Source organism: Notechis scutatus, chromosome 4, assembly GCF_049901735.1.
Source record: "Notechis scutatus isolate UNSWTSFEM ecotype Mainland chromosome 4, rNotScu1.2, whole genome shotgun sequence".
Classification (NCBI taxonomy): Eukaryota; Metazoa; Chordata; class Lepidosauria; order Squamata; family Elapidae; genus Notechis; species Notechis scutatus.
The window spans coordinates 121,688,229-121,711,672 of NC_142012.1; the positions used below are offsets into that span (position 1 = coordinate 121,688,229).

The following is a 23,444-nucleotide window of genomic DNA, read 5'->3' on the forward strand; positions in this document are numbered from 1 at the left end:
CAATGATGGTATCCTTGCTTTGGGATTTGAAAGAAGAATAAGTGGGTTAAAATATATAAAATAAGTACATTCATATAACATTATATCTCAATGTTCTAATACATTACACATATGCTGTTTTGCAGTCTTTTTTTTTTTTACTTCTTGGAAGACTTGGGGGATTCTTTAGCTTTGAAATAGGTACATGAAGTAATCTGTACTATATTAGCATACTCCAAACCCTCACAACTGATTGGTTCGGACGGACAGCGACCTGATTGGTCGAAACACCGGCCGTGATTGGAGCGCTAAGAATCTACCGCGATTGGATCGTGGGAGATTCAAAGCGCTGCCATTGGCCGCCGAGCCGCGAGCCAGCCTATATGAAGGGCTGCCGTGGCTTGGATTTCTCCGACTGTTCTTATTCTAAATAAAGAGCTGAACTCACTAGAATGGTCTCGCATCTCATTCGAACCGATCTACCTCAGATCTAACATAATCAGAGAGAGTGCATACCTATATTACCTTTAGGGGACATAAACCTCATGCTGGTCAAGGATTTTATTGCCAGATTTTAGCAGCATAATGTGGGGATGTCTAAGAGCCGCATCAAAGGAGGTGATATAGCTCTCTACTATCCTGACTTTAGCTTCCTCAGTTCACAATTAGGATGAATGATTGAGAACTGTAAGAGATAAAATCTAAGTTGTTTGAAAGGGACCAGCTTGAAGAAAGCTAATGTAGCAAATGTATGGAAGGAGGCACTGGTTAAGCAAAGGAATGCATATAATCAGGTTTTTATTTCACCTAAGCCAGTGTTTTCTATTCAGTGCCTTTTTGTTTCTTAGTCTTGCTTCTCAAGTTCTTTTAAAAATCAGAAATAAACTAGCAACCTTTAATTATGCAAAGTATGTACAATGTTCAACCTTCTAGTCTGAAGGAAACGAAACTTCATCTTCTGCTGGCTTCTTTCTCAATACTGAAATCTAGTGTGCTGTGCAGTGCTCCACAGCAAACCTAATAGGTAATTTTAGGCCAAGTAAAGTATGACTTACTCAAGACTATCAGCGAACTTCAAAGCCAAAGTGAGTTGTGATCTTAGTTTTACCATATTCAAACCAGAACATTTCCCACTACAAATCCTGGCTAATGAACTAAACTGATCGAATAAATTGAAAATAATTTATTCAGAGTAGTTGCATTTCAAGTCAGCGTGTACGTCCCCTTAGCGTACTTTTCTGAGGAACATAAAATCTGAAATATGTTTTAGAGATTCCTCGTTCTTCTAAAAGTTGCTTCTTAATGGATGTATTTCAAACAATGTAGGACTGATGTAAGTTAGAAAGTTACATCAGTCTAACATGATGGTCCAGAGAACTGCAGAGAAGCTGGATTTGTTCACCTAGATCATTTTCTTCTGACACTCTCACGATGTACTGCATTTCAACTCTATGCATGGATTATACAGTAGATTTTAAGGTCAGCTGATTTAGTGGGTGGGAAATTGGAGAAGACTGATCTAAAGCTTGACCAATTGAATTTCCTCTCTTCTAATTGTATTACACAAATCAAAGAGCATTTAGACAAAGGAAAGCAGGGAACTGCCTCCATATTTTCTCCCGTGGAAGTTATTATCTTCCTTTAGATCTTGTTTGTTGTTATTCCACTCACAATAATATCAACTAAAGAGTATGCTTAATGTCCTTGTCTCCTGCAGTACTGAGTTTGTTAGCCAGAGGAGATGATTCTAAGCAATTCCAAGTACATTTGCTTCAAAGCCCATCGATCTGCTGGCCTGGGAATGACAGAAATGGGAGAGGTAACTTTTGTTGAACATTAGCATCTTACAAACTTGAATTTGTAAGCACAGGTTGGATATCTGTGTAAATTCCTCCATTTGTCTCTATTGTATATATCCATGATGATGAACCGATGCCACCTGTGCCAGAAGTGGCACGCAGAGCCATCTCTCTGGGCATGCCAGCCATCGCCCGCTGCTCTTTTGGATTCCGGCCCACGCATGCATGCGTTGGAGAGCTGCTCCTCTGGTTTCTGGGGCACGCACACGCATGCTCCTGTTTCGGCACTCAGTGCCAAAAAGGTTAGCCACCGCTAGTATATATCTTATCACTAACATCACTGCATCCCTGTTCTCAAGATTCTCCACTTGCACCTGACTATAGTACAACCATATCTTGGAACCATCTTTTTGCTGGAAAGACCTTATGTCATCTTGCCCGCCCACCCCAGCCCATAAGTGAATCAGATTTAAGTTTTCCTCAACTTTAACTGGTGCTGAAGTAGCATTTTCCCTTTTTCCGGACACTGTCTGAGGACAGTCTTAATGTGTGTAAAGTTATTAAGCTTTGTCATTCATTTCCCTGGAGGGAAGTCAGATGACTAAGACTGGGAACAGAGTCAATAGACAGGATAGGGATCAGCAGCGGAGGCAGCAAATTTCATGCTGGTAATGTTTCTGTCTTTTCGTTGCTGAATCAAGGATGAGTAGATTAGTTTGGGAAGGGGAAAAAAACGTCTTACTGGCTCAGATATTTAATTTTGCATTCTATAATTTATCAAAAGGATAAAAAATAACTTTATGGAATTAACGTGGGTGAATTTGGAGCCTATATAATTTGTTAAATAAATAAATAATCCTCCATTATTGCTCTTGGTAAATGTAAGCCAAACACAGCTTGCCATTAGTACTGGAGGAGAAGACAGATTGCAGACAGTTGTCTACAGAGCTGATGACTTCAGGTAATTTGTAGTCACATACTACTGGAGAAAGCAGCATATTCTCTCATCTGTTTCCTCCCTCAAAGCCTGCTTTCCAAAGCTGAAGTGACTTTATATCTAACCTCTAGGTTAATTGTGGAATGTTCACTGATGGTTAAACCCACCCCCTAAGTTTTCATCATAAAATCCAGGGTGAATTGAGAGAGGGGGGTCAAGGGGTGGAAGGACAGGACAAAAATGAAATGCATCAGAAAACAGAAATCACAATTTGATACTGAGAATGCTATCAATTATATTTAAACTAGTCCAAAATAAATATATCCTGAAGTTCTTCCTTGACTCACAAATGAGGCTGGCATGTTTATCTTAAAGACCCCCTGTGATATATTGTAATCATAGTTTTAGTTCATAGTTACATCATGCAAACTGATATAACAAAACAAAAAACAAAAAAAACCCCTACTTTCTAAAACATCCAATCCAGGGCTGATCAGTTGCTTGCCAAGGTCACAGTGCTAATGGAGGAGGAGGAGAATAACAATTCTCCTCAACAATAACAATTTTGTTAAACAGGAGACTCTGCATGCAAAAGGTCCTTATGGGTTTAAGCAGGAAACCAAAGATTATGTCCAGACAGATGCTCACTACAAGTTCCAGGAAGTGTTACTTAGTAATCTGGCTAAGCTTCACAAACATAATTTGTGTAGGCGGTTGATAAGACAATCATGTAGCACAGCACCTAGAATCAAGTGAATGATTTAGCAAATTCAGGTGAACTGACCCTAAGAACAGTGCCCCCCAGACACCAAAAGGATATCATACAGCCTAGCCTCAGAAATTATATGTGTTACTCCTGATGTTTTCATTCCTAAAGAAAGAAAATTATTGGGGCAGATGACAGGAATGCTTCAAATCCTGAAATATTACTCACCCTGTAACAGGCACAGTCATGCAAATACAGTACTTATCAAATTGACACACTTTCCAGACCAGGTGGGTACCCTCCATAACTTGATGAATAATGTTGCCCAAAGTTGGAGGATGTTAAAAGGCTAAGTAAATGGATCAAACATGTTAGGGATTTACCCTTCTCTTTTTCTCTTAAATTGGATTCATAAATTGTACTTTGTTTGAACCACAGCTATGTTCATTTTTAAGAATTAATGATTGTCACAAACAGTAGTTAATAAACTATTATAGTCATATTTACACTTAGATGCTAATTCAAAATCAATTTATGTTATTGTTTAGCACAATATCTTCACTTAGCTCAACCAGAATGTACAAAATGTGGCTAAAAGTATGGTACCCCTCCATTTCTCACCCCAAAGAATTCCTGTTTGCTGTCATGCATCATCCACAGAACAGGTATTTTGTTTGATGTATGACTTAACTTATTATGGTAAACAAATGAAAATGTGTTTTCATTGTTGCAGAAGTTATCTGAATGAAAAAACTGCAGTATTTAACTGTAAAAACAAAGTACAGCTGTCTTAAGACTTGAATTGGAGGTTTTAGGAAATACCAGGGGAATAGGACTGTAGCTGAAAAAACATCGGAAAGGAGTAAAATCCATTTCATATTGCTGCAATGAAAACTACATGGACATGTCTGAGACATGTCTTTTTGTCCAAATGAAATTTTATCTTTGTGTACAAAACTGACAAGATATGGTATAAAAAAATAAAAATGATAAGAAAGAATCTTTGCTTATTAACTAGTTGGATTGCTATCAGTTTATTGGACTGATGCCTTAAGTCGCAAGACTTTGCTGTTTTGCAAAAGCAAGCCTATAGTTGCCTGTGTGTTGCCAGCCCCTAGAAACTGCCTCGGGCCTTCTCCTGCCTCAGTGGATATTTAACATTCTGCTCAACCTCAAAGCGGTTGAAATATTAACTGTGTGCACAGGCCAGATGCAACTGCCTCAGGGTACCCAGAAGAGAACTTTTTTTTAAATGACTGAACAAATCATTGCCCCATTCTTGCTGTTATCTTGCACCTCCCTTTACGCCCCAGTCCAAATGTTCTAAATAACTTGTGCTTGTCAGGCAAAGCCTAATGTTTTATCAGATATAAATCCCTTCATGTACTCCACTATTCTCCAATAGCACCTAAAATCTGCAGTGAAATATAGCTATATCATAAAATGTGGGTTAACACTGAAATGGTTCAATATTCATTTGGTTTATTTTTAAGAGTTATAAAAATGAAACAATGCAAGTATTTAAAAAAAAAAACTAGAACAAAATGAATGCGAAAGAAACAACTATAGAGGCATTTCCCCAAGAGAAGGCATAACAACCTGATCCAATGTACTGCCTAAAACTACTCCCAAGAAAAAAACATTTTGGGAAAGGTCCAGATTAATGTTAACTATAGAGATATGTTCTATGGTCTCTATATGCAAAAAAAAAGCAGGTATCTGGAGTGTTCACTTCCCCTTGCTCAAAACTGCAGATTTTCTACATAGCTGTTTCCTCCACACTCAAGATTCAACAATTTGGCTCACAAGCAGATACCCCAAAATGCAGGAAGTCTGATCTAACAGATACTACAACATTATTGTGATCATGCAGAATTGCAATACATTAAGTATTGTATGAATGCATTAACACCCCAATCCACAGAAAATATGAGCCTGTTGACCCATTTTCATTTAAAGCTGTGATTCTTACCCAGACTGCTGTGACATCTTGGATGCCACATAAGTAGTCTAGGCTAGGGATTATGGAAGAGCAGGCTGCTAAAAAACCTGCATGCATCCTTGCCGTTTTTCTCCCCTATTTGAACCTTCTCCCCAGTGTCAGCATGGCAGAATTGCCTGTAAAAACTACAACCTTGAAACAAAGAAAGGAGGAGAAGGGAGAAGACAAAGAGGAAAATGGAGGAAATGAGCATGTTTTGGAAATTCAGCAGCAGCAGCAACAACAACAAAAGAGAAAGCATCAAATAAGTTTATTTTATGGAGATGGAAGAGTCAGGAAGAAAAAGAAGGGCAAAGTATGGCGTTGGGAAAGTGACAATGCTTTACCTGCTGGACATTAACAAAGAAGAAAAACAGCAACAGAAGTTGAGGGAATGAGAGGATGGAATTTAAAGATGAACCAGGATTGCAGAAGTTTAAACACTGTTTTATACTAGTAATACTACTAGCAGAATAGCAATAGTATACTTAGAGCAGGGGTGTCACTCTCAAGGTCCGTGGGGCAGTGGTGGGATTCAATTTTTTTTATTGCCAGTTCTGTGGCCGTGGCCTGGTGGACCTGGCAGGGGAAGGATACTGTAAAATCTCCAGTCAGAGCTGGTATTTGCTGGTTCTCCGAACTACTCAAAATGTCCGCTACCGGTTCTCTAGAACTGGTCAGAACCTGCGGAATACCACCTCTGCCGCAGGGTGCTTAGATCTGGCCCATGGGGTCACTCTGTAAGCTGCAAAGATCCGGCCTGCAGTGCCTCTCCCAGCAAAAACAGAGTTTGGGAGGGCCGTGCATGGCTCTCCCAGGCTACATTTTCATCCGCAATGGCTCCTGTAAGCCCTCTGCCAGCAAAAACGAAGCTGGGGGAGGGGCTCTGTTTTTGCTGGCAGAGGGCTGTGGGAGGCCATCATGGCTGAAAACAGAGCTTGTGAGAGCCGCTTGCACACACACACACACACACCCGAGCTCTGTTTCTGCTGGTTGTAGACCGTCCCAGCTGATGGAGCCTGTTTTCACTGGCAGAGTGCTCAGGCCACAGGCGCCCTGACACAAGTGACGTCGAGCTGGCCACACCCATTCTGCCCCTCCCCGAGGTCAAACATAACCCTGATGCGGTCCTCAATGAAATTGAGTCTGACACCCCTGACTTAGAGGATAATATAACATAGCATAGAAATACAAGCAACAGTATAGAACATGATGTATTAATAGTAGGACATAATATACCACTGAATAATATAAGTAGAAATGTAATAGATTGAGTATAAGATTTAGAAAGGATGCACACATACACATTTCACTTTTGTATTTTGGATACTTTTTTTCAAAATAAAACTTCTCCCCAATCCTTATAAGGAGACATAAAAATCCACTATTCCTCAGTGGTTTTTTTGAGCTTGAGTCAATCAAATTGGCTACAGTTTAAAATAAAAACATGAGAGGACCAGAAAAGTTTTACAACAAACTTTAAATTATTAATGAATGAATGTACTATTATAGCAGACGTGTGATTCTGCTTTGTGAATAAAGATTTATTCTTGTGTAAGTGATGTTTCTGACTGAGAAAAAGTATTGTTGAAATCTGGGTTAATGTGCTTCAAGAGCCTGAAGGTGAGTCAGCTAACAACTAAGCCTCAGTTTAAAATGTTACCATGTTTGAAAGCTGTCCCTTGTGTGAATAAACCCTAGGTAACAAATGCAAGTATGTAGCTTAGTTTGATTGGTTAATGAGGAAGTGATAGTGATGCTCAAAGATATCAGGGATGTGTTAAAATGTTAATAGGTAACCTGTACGAAAATATAAAGATTACAGTGGTGGGGACAAAGTGACAAAGATGGAATATAAATGAAAAAGAAATAGGTGCCATAATAAACAAGAAAACTAAAAATAATAGTTTCTTCTCAGGCAGAGACATTCCTCACTAAAATGACACTACTATTGAGAAACTTTTGATAGTATTGTGAGAGATTTTAAAATTCTATGGTAGAAAGCAATCAAGTTTTAATTTTGCTAAAAGTATTTCAAGTAAAGCATAAGAAAAATTATTTAGTCACAGAATTTATTCTATTAACTATGGATCCTTACACAATCGCAGAGATACTGATTTTTCCTGCTCGTAGTGCCATTGGAAAGTCAAGATTTGGAATGAAGCAGAACAAAAAAATAAAGGAAATTCCTCTCGTGGACAGTATGTTAGCCAACACTGAAGAAACCATTTATATCTCAATTTAGAAAGAGAAAGAAATGGATGCATTTCAATTACTGATATTCATTTGCCATGTTGATGATTGTAAAATAAAACTATGTTTGTGTGGTAAAGAATTTGATGGAAAAACCCAAGATGAGAGGGTGGTTGTCTTATCTTAGCTACTTGGAATCTGTTGTGTTGCCCTAGAAATCCTGTGCATATAGCAATTTGTAAAGCTGCTGCTCTTTTAACGGGTGAATCAGTAAAATAATTTATGTTAATGGAAAACATAATGTTATAACAATATGCTTTCTTCAGTATCATGAAGCATTAGCTGCAAAAGCAACTGGCTACAAGTTGAAAACAGGGGTAGACACAGTCATAAAAATGGAGTCACTAGTTGCATCTGTTTCCCAAATTTTGTGAAGAAATTGGAACAAAAATTGCATAACTTTCCCTCCATCCTTACATTTGTTAGAACAGGGGTGTCAAACTGGCGGCCCATAGGCCGGATGCATCACTCGCAGGCCACGCCCACCCTAGCTCCACTGAGGCAAAAAACATCATGATACATCATATGACGCAATAGTTTGACATCCATGGGTTAGAAGCTTATGAGAAACTATGATGTCATTGAAGAACGTGATGATTATTACCTCTTTTATTCTTCAGCAACCAGAGGTTTGTATTTTTGGTATACAAAGTTATTTTCTTCGTAGCTACTGTTGAATATTTAAATAAGAAAAATATAAAAATGTCTACAGATCAATGTAATAATGGTAAAACGTTTGGACTGGAAAAGTGAAGGAGACAAATATGGGCATATTCCCAATATTACTGCAGGTCATACCAGTAATTGCTGAACAGCTGGAAAATAAAATTATATTTTTCAGTCTACCCTTGAAAACTGTGACTAGCTGAGAAACCACTTTATTGAAACACCAAACCAATTTCAGCTTAGTCTCACAGAATGGGAAGAATTAGTGTATGGCAGAGGAGCTGCAATGTGAAATTAAACCTCATGGAAGGTGTTTCTTGAATTTTGGATGTAGGCAAAGAATGAATACACACTTCGATTGCAGGAAAAGGAAGTCTGGTAAGAAACATCATTGTTAATTTACCAATGTGAATTGGGATTTTCTGCCTCACAAGCAAAAACTGGAAAAATGGAATGTAAACATTGCTGAGAGGAATTAAGAGTTCTTGTGAAACAGCTGTGAAAATCTCATCACGCTAAAATACCCCACTAACAAAAGAAAAGTTAAATACTAAAAAGCTTGTTTGTTCAATTGTTTCAATATAATTGAAAATTGAAAATATACCAGTAATAAATACTCAAGCAGTTGAAGGCTGAAAATGATATATTTGTGATATCTTTTATTGAAGTTTTAATTGCAAATAAGATGTCATCTGAAAATAAACATTTTACCTAAGCTTTAGTCCTTATACATGCCATGGTATTTAAGTAATCCAACTCATCACTATAGTGTATTCTTGAGATAACAAAACTAGTGGAAAATAGAAGAAATGTATCATAGATAATGCTTGAATTTAGGTAGCCATCAGCAAAAAGGTTTTTTTAAAAAAATGTTGAAAGTCATCGATTTAAAGTATAAGCGTATTTTTAGTTTCTCAGAACTTTCTTAATCAAATACAGGAATATACGTATGTGTGCGTGCGTGCATACATATAAACAAGATGGCTCACATGGAGAATTTCATACTGTTCATATGTCATCTGTTGATATGGTAGTAATGCAACAAAAGCTCCCAAAATTATTGCAGAAAGAATGATTCCCCAGGTCTCTACACAAATTCATTTCATCCCTGAAATGCACAGCACTATTAATTACAGAATCAAAATTTGCCACATATTTTTTAAATTCTCTTTAAAAGTTTTGTGGAAAAACATTAATTTCTAGAAATTAGATATATTGATGGTATAAACACTCCAGTGGTCCAGAAGATATGCTTCATTGGGTAGACAAGGTATATTACTCCATTACAGCAAGAATTCCAAATGAGATGTAGCCTTATAGGAGACTTGGTAATTTCTCAATTGAGAAGAACAAGATAATAAAGTGACTTTTTGCAACAAGCCACAGAGCCAATGCCACGAAGCACAATAAATCAAGAGATCAATGAAGCAGAGTGAGGGCTCCAAAGTGTGGCTCAATATCATATGGATCCAATGGAGTGGTGAAACTATGAAATAAAATTGATTCCCTCCCCCTCCCCCCAACGTCCCCAGTGCTGTATGTATTTTCTCTCACTAGTTTTCACTGTTGCAAGACTTGAATAACCAGGCTGAGAGCAGAGCATCCTGAGATCTATCTAGCAGTCAAACCAAATTAATGGTACTTAAGCAACCCAACTATCAAATTATATTTGTTCAAGACAGTAATTAAGTGGGAGGTATGCTTTCTCTAGAATACAGAGATAGGATGTAACCAAAATCAGTGAGCAGTTCTAGGCTCTATGAAAAGTCTTCCTATTTCAGTTACAGCTTTCTAAAAAAAAGTCCCCCTCCTTTTTTGACAACACAGTAAAGTGCTGTCCAGGTACTTCAATATAATACATAGGATCATGTGACCATTTTAACTCTATCCTTCTCCAATAGCCAAGGAAAGGTGATATTAAAATAAAATTAGAAAGAACTCTGTTACTTCCAGAATTTGTGGAAAGCACAAGAATTTTAGTCAAAACACATGTAGAAGTTACTAGGCTGAAGATAGCTGTTGTAGGTGTTGTAAGCTTCTTGTACCTGTGTGATTTCCACATCATATTATAAAATTTAGCATACATTCACATTTACTCAAATGTTTCTCCCGAAATAGATTGTACCTGGCAGAACAACAGATAAATTGCAACAAAGATTGTAGATAAGGAGATGCTGGTGGTTAGCCCTCATATTATATATTGCCTGGTTAGAACCTGCGGATAACAGTTGGAAAAAGAAAATTAAGTATGAGTGAAAAATAAAATCTAATTTATCAGCTCTGCAATCAATAAATACACACTGAACACAATATGCAAACAGGTTTAATGTACTTTGAATACACAGAAGGGAAACAAAAGCTTTGTGATTCACAAAAATATTACAAAAAAGTAGTTCATACCAGCACTGTGATAATGTAAGAATATACATTACAAACTAATATAAAATATCTTTAAAACTGCTAGTTTAGGTTTTCATTGCTTTTTTTTTTTGGTAGAAAAAGGGTATACTAAAATATTGAAATATTACTGCAGGAGAAGGAAACTGTTTTCAGTCAGTTTCTGCAGTAACTCTAATATATTTGTAGAGAAATGCACACACACACACACAAAACCACACACACATGTGCCCCCCCCCCCACATAGATGAACTACAAAAAGGTTCATCTCAGCTGAAGCTTTTCAAAACAGCCTCAGCAGTCAGAATTAGCATCTGAACAAATCTACGGATTAATTTCTCCAAAAGTATATTTCAATTTGTTTAAAGCTTCCTAGAACTACAGTACAGCCATCTGAGATATAAAACTAACACCCCTCAAGAGCTCTTCTCCCTTCAAAATAAAAAAAAGTTAGCAAGCCCTCTGTTGAATAGAGAACTCTAGTTCCTATTGAGATAAAACCATTCAAAAAGGAAATATACTTCTTTTCATTTGAAGTGTGATGCTACCTCCTCCCATTGAGCTGTTTTCAGCTGCAGTAGAATTCAGAACTGCTACTACTGAATACCAACTGTATGTCTTTAAACTAGATTAAACTGAGCATGTATTTGCATACATGTGTGTAAGCATAAACGCGGACACACACCATGGATCTTTGCTACTGTTAAACCACAGCTCTGGAAAAGTTACGTCATGGCAGCATTGTTCATAAAGTACTGTTAATTTTTGAACTTTTTCATACATTTAAAAATTATTTAAATAGGTTTTTCTTTCTCTAAGATAAGTGGGGTTTTTTTCAGCCTTGAAAGTAAAACTGGTGAGAAAGTTAGTTCAGCTTAACCTGGAATTAAAAGGTCCAGCAAAAAACTTCCATGTTCCTGCATCTTCTTATCAACTGGTGCTCACAACAACCATTTGTATTAACCACAGTGAGCATATTATAGTATATACACTGAACATGGATTATAGAATCATCTTCTTCTGTTCACTGAAGATTTATATGATAAGAGTCTAATAGAAGAAATCTGTAATTTTGCCCGGAAAAGAAAATAAGGACTAGGGAGTATGCCACAACAATTAGCTAGCAACAGAGCTTTAAAACAATTTCTGAAATAAACATATAAGTTAAAAGAAGAGTTTAAACACATTCCCTCATCTCATCTGCAACTCACTATATAGTAACTCTCTAAATGAGGAGGGTTTATTTCAAAATATTTGCAATATAGGAAAATTATTGGCTAAAAAGAAAAAAAGAAACATTTTGGGAAAAATAATAGAAAGCTTAAAAGCTCTTACTATGATTGTATGTAAGCAATTTAAGAAAGGACAAAGAAATATGTATGAAACATAATACATAATATTGACAAGTTAATTAAGAGTCAGTCTGGGATCCTTATAAATTTTTATTAGACAGTACTAATTTTGACATTGAAGATGTCTAGCAGAAAAGGATATACAGGTTAAGTGGGAAATGAAATGCCACAGGGCTACCAAAGATGGAAGGCATTATTTCTTTTCCTAAAAACTGCAATGATGGTACTTGTGGAAAACAGTATTATTTTTGTCTCAAGCCATTAAAATGCTTATGTAAATAGAATAATTCTCTGATCCCTTACTTCCCTTATGTATAGGGATCATATGCAAAATAGATTCATATAAAGCATATGGTGATTGTGTCCTACTGGAAGAAAAGAATGCAATGGAATGACAGTGCAATCCTTTCTTAATCTGCCACACGTCGCTTTCCCTTCTAATTCTGTACTGATCATCATACTGAAATGCAAAATATCCTGCAGAGATTTTAAAGGTTTGTATCCTACTTTTTCCCTCTGATGAAAGGGAAATATGAAATTCAAGATGTACACATTTATATAAAATATAGAGATATTGTGAAGATTACAGATATAGGATTTAATGTAATAATCATGCATACGTTTATTTCTTTTGTCTTCTTCAGGGTGAGCCTAGATTCTCTTTTTTATACCTGTTTCTGGAATGAACAATGACTTTCTTCCTTTTTGCTCTTCTACCATATTTCAAGTAGCTTCTGCTCGATTTTAAATGTGTTTAAAATTTTGTGATAAGTGTATATTTAAATGATTTTTTTAAAAATATAATCCAACTATTTAGTTTTTGAACTTTTTTACTTTTTTGCATTACAAAATCTTTAGTGCTTTTGTGGGATTCAGCTTCTGAGCAAAACAGGCAATAAGGCCAGAACTTGCAACATGTGCAATAGCTTCAAATCTCTATTCTACTCATAGCTTACTGTAGGATAACTTACACAGATTTTTTTTTCATAGTTAGATAGTTAAACATTCTGGAATGGTCTGGTGGCTCTGTTAGCATTATCCTGGCCGATGACTAGTGCAACAGCTGCACAAAAAGTTAATAATTGTTGCGGCAAGCCAGGAAGGGTGTTTACTGCTCCAGGTGCTGGAGGGATTAAGTAGCAGGTGCAAACCAACTGAAGAGCAGCCAAAGCTTCTATTTCCGGTAAAACACTTCAGGAACTAGCAAGCAAAGAACAAGAACGCAAAGTAAACTCTTCTTACCTTATGTTGAGAAAAAATAAAAAGCCAGCATAATTAGCCACAGTGTGAGTATCTGCTCATGAAGAGTTGAAGGAGAGACCAAACCCTGTTCTATTATGTTCCTTAGGAAACTGACTAGAACAGTCATAAATTGTTATTGATTAAACAAAAATACATAAAAGCACCATACTTTTGATTTGCCAAGCCAGTAACTTGTGGTTGCATTCAAGTAGTTTAAAAAAAACCCAAATGCACTCTTCTTTGGAAATCCAACAAGACTAGTCATTTAAAAAGTATATTTTGGGTCAGTTCTGCCTCCAAAATGAATATTCATGCAGAACATAACACTAAAAACACTAGGATCTTGCAGAAAATCCTATGAGAGACACTATTTAGCTCTAACTTGTAGATCCTTCATGAGAAATTCACCATGGTTTTAAAATTCCAGTTTAGCATTTCACAGTATACTGACTCTGCCTCCCTTGTTTTATTCCTTAAATAAGAAGTTCCTTATTCAACTTGGAAAGAGAACAAACTGAGGGTTAAGTAGAGAGAGAAATCTATGAGACAGTTGTGACTAACACTTCCCCATTACAGTAATGCATATATTTCCAAATAAACTATATATATAAACTAATTTAGCTGGAGGAAACAATTCCCGAGAGTTCACGACAGAATGACAACAGTCAAAACAATTATCATCTTAATTATGCCTCTCAGTATTAGGTCCTGAGAAGTGAAGAGGATGCTGCTGCTATATCTTGACCTATGAGATTCTCAAAGGCATCTGTGAAAATACAAGATACTGAATTAGTTGGAACATTTCTCCAGGTCATCTGGTCCTTTAAAATTTAAAATGTGCGCACATGCGCGCGGGCACACACACACACACAGTATTTATATGTAATAAATTAGATTTTGTAGAAAAGGCTCTCTCTAGCTTAGTCATTTCTCTAGCATAGCTGTTTTCTACCAGCAGGGATCACTTCTTTCTATATAAAAGCATTTCAATGATGTTAGATCCAATTATAATTTGAAGCATAACAATTAAGGAATAGGCTTCCCACTTCAGTTCCTTCAAAAACTAAACAAAAGTACCATTGTGGGAAAAACTTACACAGCATTTCTGCCACTCAGGCTATTTGTTTCCCATGCCTAACTCCTCCCTGAAAGGATAGGGAATTGCTTCCCAATGCCAAAGCAAAGCATACACATTTCAACAAAATACCCATTTCACAGAAATAAAACCAACCATACTCAGACAACAGACACAGGCAAAACCAAACCTACACAAAACATAATTGCTTTCTAAACTTTACAAATTCTTTAAAAAAACCCAATATAGTGTAATCTAACAAAACCATCAACAACAACAAAGTAAAGCCAATTCCATCAACCTTACACAGCCAAAGTAACAATAATCACAAAACCCCCAGGACTATCCTTTTTGAAGATGGAAGTTATACATATTTCCTGGGGTGCAAAGGAGCTCTCAGATAAATGAACAGAAGTAGAATTTTCTGGATTTTGCAGGGGATTTGGTGTGTTTTTTTTCAAATGCATTGTGTGTTGCAGACCATATATTAGTTTTAATGAATATTTTGTCATAAAATGGTGGGAAACCATGGTAGCAATTTTCATCATTTGTACTACCAACATTTGCAGATGAAGATCTGAGGGCTATTGAAAGAAGATCTGGGCACCACACTTGGCCTTGAGGCTACAACTTGCTTAATTATAGAGCAAATTATAGAGGAAATCTTCCAAAAAACAACCTTGTTCTTTAACTTTTTAAAAAAATATTATGAAATATCACCTGATTAATAGCAGAAATGGAGGGAAAATAAGAAATTGATGAAAGTCACAATCACTCTGCTGTCCCAGAAAATTGACTCTGGCTTGTTCAACAAATAATGGTTAATGATCTTGACTGAATAGTACATGTGAACACTACCCCATGTACATTTCCTCTAGAGCAGGACTGTCAAACCTGCAGCGTCATGGTGGTGTCACGTGATGTATCGGGATTTCCCCCCCCCCTTTCCTAAACCGGGCGTGGGTATGGCCAGTGTGTGATGCATACGGCCCGTGAGCTGTGAGTTTGATAGCCCTGCTCTAGAGAATCTTACTATTAGCGCTGTACAACTTTGCAATCTTCTATTATTAATTTAACATTGTTAATTTTATTTAAATATCTACTAAAAACAAAGTATGAACTAGGCTCTTCAAAAGACTCTCACTTATGTTACAGATTCCAAAGCCTTCTTGCTTTATGATCTTGAATATTAGAATAGGTTAGTACATCACAGTATCCAAAAACTCTACTGACAATACAGTATTTCACAATGCATAAAGTCCAGCTCATGTTTATTGTATATTTTTCTCTCTTTTCCCAAAATGTCATTGCGTAAAAAAGTTTTCCCTTTTTTTGTCCAATGGGATTCTAACCTAGCCTTTGAGTTGCAGATGAAGACCACTGAATATTTGTAGATTGTAAAACAGCAGTCCCCAACCTTTGCGGCTTGCCGGCCCGGCTTGGGGCGACCCGGTGCACGCACCCAGACTTTGCACAAATGGTAGACTGGCACACAGCTTGACTTCCGTGAGCCAGGTGCACATGTGGGTGAGGCCACTTTCTGCGCACGTTATTGCGCATACATGCACATGCTCTGGCCAGCCACTCATGTAGCCCAATTAAGAATAGGCTATGGCCCAGTAGTGGGTTGCAGCCCGGGGGTTGGGGACCCCTGTTGTTAAAAACACATATTTTCACATAGTTCAAAAACAATTTAAACTTCTATGTGAATTACAATTTCTGGAGAGGCCTGATTCAATTAATTCTCATCAGAGCAAATTCAAGGCTTTCTATTACATTAATAAAAACATGGTTTTAACAAAACTTAAATGTTTTAGACTGCTTTGTTCCAAAGCTGATATAAGATAACAGGCTCTTGGGCACCTCTAGGAGCTGAAACACAGAGAGTTGGTGGAAATTTTTCAGAAAGAGTGCAGCATCAGGAATTTTCACAAAAACAGAAGTGCTAACAGTGCTAATACAAATAAGACAAGCCATTAACTCATTTTATAGCTCAGTGAGTTCAATGAGAAAAACATATAAAATTAATCACTCATATTTCTTGCTTGGTCATTAGTAAAAGAAATAAGAGCAATTATTTAATATGCTTTATAATCCAATAACTTACAGTTATCTTATCAATTAAAGTGTCTGAAAAGGGTTGGGGGAGATTATTGTTGCCAAACATTCTCAAAGTAATATATAAAAACTTATAATTTAACATACATTTATTTAGAAATAATCCAACTGAATTACAGTTAGGTTTCTTTCTAAATCTGTTAATATTCACAGGCTCAATTTGGAAGTTGTTGCTGATATTATTATTAAAGTGTTTTTGGATGTTATCTTACTAATGAATTAGCCATTCTTTACAGAAAAGCAAATGACAGGATCATTTTATTATAGGGCTCAAAATTTGGGTTTTAAAATTCAGCTACAATCAACTAATCTGAGCTAAGAGACCAAACCCACCTGCCCAACTTCACTGCAGCTGAACCACAAGAAATGTTTGGGGCCAAGATAATAGAGTAATTTTTACTCTGTTTACTCCCAATACATTTGGAGAATCCCACTTTCTTTTTGGAATTGCAACTTGCATTAAAGGAATAATTCTGCCAAAGGAGAAGCCTGGCTAACAAAAGAAGTTTGGCATTATGGAGAACATCAAATTAATAATTATGTGTTTACAGATGAAAAATGTGTACAATAAATGCAGATGAATATAAACCCTGAACTAAGGTGGCAGCAGGCAGTTCTAGAGCCAGTTAAGACAGTGGAAGATGTATTACAGCTGCTACTCATAATGGAATACTTCTTCCTCTGTCTAACTCTTGTACTCATTCATATATATGCAGATACTCAGAGTTCAGCCATGACGAAAAAGAAGAAAACCAGACAAGAACTTTTCTGGCTGAACTGTTGTTGAGTAACCTCTCTTCTGCTGTAGTTATGCAGCAACATTGTCGGGACCAACTTTTACTCTACTCAATGCTCCCATTAGTCCTTGAGCAATAAACAATAAGCTGCTGCTTGTGGGCATCAGCTGTCTTTAATGAAGTAGGTTGTCAAATACAGCATCAGGTAAGATGGAGACTTTTAGTTTCTTTTCAGGCCAACTATATTCCTTTGGAAGCTTGAACTAAAAAACAAAGAAATCAGTTAGTACTTATAGAAATTGCTAGAATCTAGGATGAATAAAAGTACAATTTCTGGGAAGAAAAACAAAATGTGAAGATAATATTTTATAATTTCTCTGTAGAATTATATAAAAAAGTGATCTCTTCTGAAGTGATAAAACAGTTATATGAAAGAAATTGCTACCTACGTGTATTCTACCTATAGAAACAGACAATAAAGGAAGAAATAGATCAATAAGTGAAAAAGAGGCTTGTTTCAATACAAAAAAGGCCTGTTTTTTGAAGACCATAAAAATAACAAAATTAAGAAGAAGCTACTGATCGTAACAGAAGTGAATATTCAGAAACCAAAATTGCATAAATAATATTTCATGTGAGAATTTTTTTTTTTCAAATTTTCAAGATACTTTATATCATTATATAATACAGGAGCAAATGAAAAGATATTAGATTAACAAGCAAATAAGGATTTTTAAACCAGGTTTTATACATGATCTATGACTTATCACTTTTGTATGTTTGTATGTACACTGACAGCTTATGCACTGGAGACGAATTCCTTGTGTATCCAATCACACTTGGCCAATAAAGAATTTACAACAAGATTTCATGATCCTGCCAATTTTAACAGACATTATGCAGCTTATGCATTATGAGCCACGGTGGTGCAGTTGTTAAAGAGTGCAGTACTTCCGCTGACAGCTGGCTCTCTGCAATTTGGCAGTTCAAATTTCACCAGGCTCAAGGTTGACTCAGCCTTAGAGAGGGCTGTAAAGCGGTATATAAATCTAAGTGCTAGTGCTATTGCGATTTGGAAGATAAGGAACCCACAGGAACTGAACAGTGAGAAGGGAACAAGAAAACATTTGTGCAAGGAGCCCATGGAAAAATACTCTCCCTCTCCAATCCCATTATAGTAAGTGTATAGTACAAGACAGCTATCATGTCTTTACTGTTTTTATTCACTGCTTTTATAAAAAAAAACTTGAGAGGGGAGTTGTATGATGATTGATAGTTCATAAAAATAGTTAAAATGATTCCATGGGAAAAATCTGTTAAGTTAAAGGTCAATTAATCTAAAAGCATGTACAACAAAAACTTCAGAGAAGAACTCAAGCACTTTCCTCTGAGCAAAGTACTGGATCTTTTAGAGAAAACAGGATGTCTCAATTTCAACACTTTTAAGTTTTCTAAGTAACAGAATGTTCATAATTTTTAATCACAGTATATAAATATTATTTCAATGAAACCTGCATTGAAGTAATACATTTAAAGATTTACAAATTATGACAAAAGGGGGAAAATGTTTCAAGGAATGGAGGATACATGGCAAAAAAAGTACATGGAGAAATGTCAATTTAGCATAAAGTCCCTACTGAAGGAGCATCTTAATTCTTCAACTTTATTCAGCAAAGAATTCCAAATGTTGATGTTATATAAATTACATACACAAGCAAAGATATGCAGGTAGCCCTCAACAGACAACTACAACTGAGCCCAAAATTTGTTGTTAAGTGGGACATTGAGTTTTACCCCATTTTACAGTCTTGCCACAGTTGTTCAGTGAATCAATGTGCTGTTAAGTTAGTAGCATGGTTGTTAAGTGAATCTGGCTTCCCCATTGACCTTGCTTGTCAGAAGATGACAAAAGGTAATCATATGATCTCAGGACACTGCAACTGACATAAATATGAGTTGATTGCCAAGCAACTGAACTTTGATCATGTGATTATAGGGATGCTGCAACAGTTGTGTGAAAAATGGTCATGTCACATTTTTAATGCTATTGTAACTTCAAATGTGGTCCATAAATGTGTTGTAAATCGAAGACTATCTGTGTAAAGAATGTCTTTTTAGGTATTTGGATTAAATAAACTTACTTCTTCTGGAGAACTCAGATCTTCTAGGTCTTCCAGCATTCTTTCCACAAACTCTTCTGTAAGTAAGATCTGCAAAAGTGAGAAAAATAACTTTTATTCTTTTATGCACCAAGTTACACTTACTGTAATTGCCAAGAAGCAGACCATTCTATTCTTCAGAGCACTGTTCCATGTTGCTCATCCTGTAATTCATAAAGGCTTGGGAAGTCAGTTCACTTCCTCCGGTAATTATTTGCTTCCTCCTATATTACCTGCAATTATTATGGAATCCATCTATATGATACCAATATTTCCTGTGCCAAATAAAACGTCAATTCAGAAAGGGTAAAGATCTAAGAATTGTAAAGAAACATCATATTGTATGAGGTAATGCAATGGATGTACCTATTTTTTAACATATGAGTAAGAAGAGGGAAAGGGGGAATGGGGGGGAGAGAGGGAGGGGGGAGAAGGGGAAAAAGAGAGAGAGGGAGGGAGAGAATGGGCGGGGGACAGGAGACAAGAGAATGCTTAATTTGAATTTGTCAATAGGATTTTTTTCATTAAACCATGTTCAAAATTTCAGGAATTAATCTGCAGTCACTGGATGTCTGGATGCATCTTCACCCTTCTTTTAAAAGGCAATTTAAACAAATGCACAAAGATGAAGAGGAACAGCAACACAAGACCTCATGTTTCTTGCTCATATTATTACACTGGAAGTGTTTTTCAATCATGACAACTTTAAGATGTCTGGACTTCAAATCCCAAAAATCTCCAGCTACCATGGCTTTTATTGAAATGTATACAAAGCAATAGCTAACTATACTTGTCTCAAAACTTTAGTTTCTGCACTGCTCTTGCAGTGGTGACACCACATTACAAATAGACATTACATACATTTGATCATTAAAGGTGACATTTGTAGCAAATCATATCACAAGCTGCTATTTCACATTTTCCAGTTTTTTTTTTCAAACTCATCAGCATGTGGTGAGAATATTTAAAACCATGTAGCTATAGAATATCATGGAAAGAACGCCAATTTATTTTTCCAATGCATAGAAAAAAATATTTGAAGTAATTTTGAAAAAATACCCCAACAAACACAGGCCAAACTACTGTTTCATTCATTTTCAGAACTAGTCTGTAACTATGACAGAATATCAAATAGCATGTGCTATGGAACTTTTGAAATGTAAAAACACAACTCAGGTAAATTGTGCAAATACCTTCTATCATGATTACTCAACTAATTCCTCTTTACCCGTAGTTCTGCCTTTATATGAAGATCTTGCAACACACCCTAGTTTTTGCAAAGATGAAAAAAGTCTCATAAAAAGTGTTCACATGGGGTGCTTTCCTTGAAAAATGGATCATCAAAGTCTCAGTTACCTGTGCTAGGACAGTGTTTTGTATACAGCTCTATTCAAACAACATACTTGAATATGGAAACACAACACAGAGCAATGTATAGTGTCTGTCTTTCCCCAACCTTTCTAAGTTGAGGAAAAAAAGATTAAAAGCCACATGTTTGGCTTAATCATATGAAGAAGCCTCTGTGTTATAAGGCAGCTTCAGAGATGCTTCTGTGTTTCTTGGAGCCAAATGCCCACATAAATTCTCTTCAGATTCTTCCCACCAAGGAGGGAAAAGACAAAGAAACACCAGGATTTATGTTGCCAGTCAAATGAGCAAGAGTAAAACATGTAAATCAAGGATTCTGAAAGTCTGTTAAAGCATGACCAATTGTATATAGAAAATGGGCTCCAGGAATGCCTGAAGCAGGGCATCAATTGCTATTTGTCCCTTTGAAACTGGGATCGAGAGAAATACTACCACTGTATTAAGAGGTTCCATTTAACTATCATGGCTAATATTGATTGACAACTCTATCTTCCATAAATTTTTCAAAGCCACGTAATTCTACAAAACAGATTTGGTTTATATTATAGTTTTTTATCTTTTCTCAATCTGCTGTCAAAAAATTCGTTTATCTATTTTGCTCTGTATCTTTTCCTTTTTCCCCTAAATGTAATAGCCCTAATATATTTTACTTTCCTTATCTGGAAAATGTTACAATATTATGACCATTTTAGTTGTCCCCTTCTGTATTTTTCTCAACTCTACAATGAGGTTGAAATGCAGACCTGTGAGCATTACTTGTACTTTCCTAAGATACCCAATACACTTGGTATATGTCGCACTCACACAACTATTTATCTCTTTCCATTGTAAAGATAATTTTTGCTTGCTCTTTCTTGTTCTTAATTGCTAATCCATAAGAAAATTTGACAGTTTATTTCCCAACCACTAAATTCACTTTGCTGTTTTCAGTGATGGTTCTATCAAAAATGTTCTGAGTCTTTGTCTACAATGTTGACTGAATAATATGTGCCCATTACAAAACAACAATTATTATTCATGTGCAATCTAATCCAATGGCTCACAATAATAAAGGAGATACAAAGTTATATAACACCCAATATTAAACCTAAAATCAATCCATATAATGTAACATATTAATTTGGTTTATTAAAAAAAACAGATTAACGAACAAAACAATTAAGATAATTAGACTTCATAAAGTAAAAGATTATGAACATTCAATTCCAAAAGCCCTTTGGAAGAGTACAGTTTTCTGCCTTTAGCACATTTCTTCATTAAAAAATGGGAGAAAATCAGCAGCCTTTCCTGTAAGGACTACCTTGGTCTGGTTGACTCATATTGGAGCAGGCAGTGCCATAGGCAGTATTTGATTTGAACTTAGAACCTCACAGGTAGCCACTGCAGGTCTTGCAGCAGAGATGTAAAATGATCAAACACATAAGTCCCTGTCTTCATGCTAGGCGCTACATTTTGGATCACTTCATAGGGGCAGCTCTATGAAGAACAAACCAGGGGTGGGATTCTACCAGTTCTCACCTATTTGCTAGACCGGTTGTTAACATTCTAAGCAGTTCGGAGAACCGGTTGTTAGAAGAAATTACTGGCCTAATCCTGTAAGGAAGGCAGGAAGGAAACATTCTGGTGTTGCTTACAGAAACTGCCTCTCCGTTAACCCTTATTACATTCTTGGCAGGACTAGACTTCCTGTCTCAGGAACATCTCTGGAGTTTTTTCCCCCCTCCTTTGCTGGTACTTTGCTTGTGTGGAGTGACCATTTAAAGTTACAATGGCACTGAAAAAAGTGACCTATGACCATTTTTCACACTTACGACTGCTGCAGCATCCCCACAGTCATGAGACGCCAGGCAAGGAGATGTGTGCCTCGATATGAGTGATATTGAGTTGGCCACACCCAGCCAATCACATGACCACCAAGCCACGTCCACCCAGTCACATGACCACCAAGCCACGCCCACCAACTAAGCCCCATCCACAGAATTGGTTGTTAAAAAATTTGAATCCCATCCCTGGAACAAACTGCAGAAGCTTGTGTTAAGTCACTGTAGCCAGATCCCCCTTGTGCAGAAAGGGTCACAAATGGTGCATTGGCTGAAGGTGGATAAAAAGCTCATTTCACCCAGGGTGGCAATATAAGTGAAGAGCTGTTAGTGTATTGGGAGTAAAATACTTTGAATTTCCAGATGCTCTTTTCCAGTAGCTTCTTACAGATGGGTTACAGCAGAATATACATTATGGAAGCATCAATCTCTGCTTATGTTTATAGTTCGTTAACAGACTTCCCTGAAACCCAAATACTCTAAAAAAAATCTGTGTTTCATATTACCTGATCCAAATTTTGGAACACCAAAGGGCTGTCAATGATTATATAAGAAGCAAGACTTGCCTTTTGAAATCTATGATTTAAATTTATAGAATTCATTACTACTTTTAAAATTCATTGTTGGTCTTGCTGAGATAATGGGGCAAATTTTCTGAACTAATTCACTATAACTGCAAAACCTGAGAAATCAAGCTATCAATGTATTTTAATGTATGAAGATATACTTATATTTTGAGATACTTTGCTTTATAATGCAGAAGAACTATAGCTAAGTTGTAACTGAAATTCTTTCATTGATTGCCTATAAATATATGCAGATCCTATATACAAATTCATACATATGGCTTATGCA

General features: G+C 36.4%; 1 protein-coding gene across 4 annotated transcripts in view; it reads right to left on the reverse strand.

The window, feature by feature from the left end:
- The window catches only part of SUFU (SUFU negative regulator of hedgehog signaling), a 77,666-nt gene that overhangs the window by 10,273 nt on the left and 43,949 nt on the right, over positions 1 to 23,444 (reverse strand). For 2 of the 4 annotated variants that reach the window (XM_026666984.2, XM_026667069.2), the window contains exons 11-12: positions 19,384 to 19,452; positions 15,646 to 17,505 (exon numbers count right to left, since the gene is read on the reverse strand). In XM_026666984.2, coding sequence (XP_026522769.1) covers positions 17,416 to 17,505; positions 19,384 to 19,452 — 159 coding nt within the window. In that variant the 3' untranslated portion in view covers positions 15,646 to 17,415. Of the gene's footprint in view, positions 1 to 15,645; positions 17,506 to 19,383; positions 19,453 to 23,444 lie in introns of those variants that run through there. The other 2 variants (XM_087964630.1, XM_087964631.1) reach the window with 1 other exon arrangement.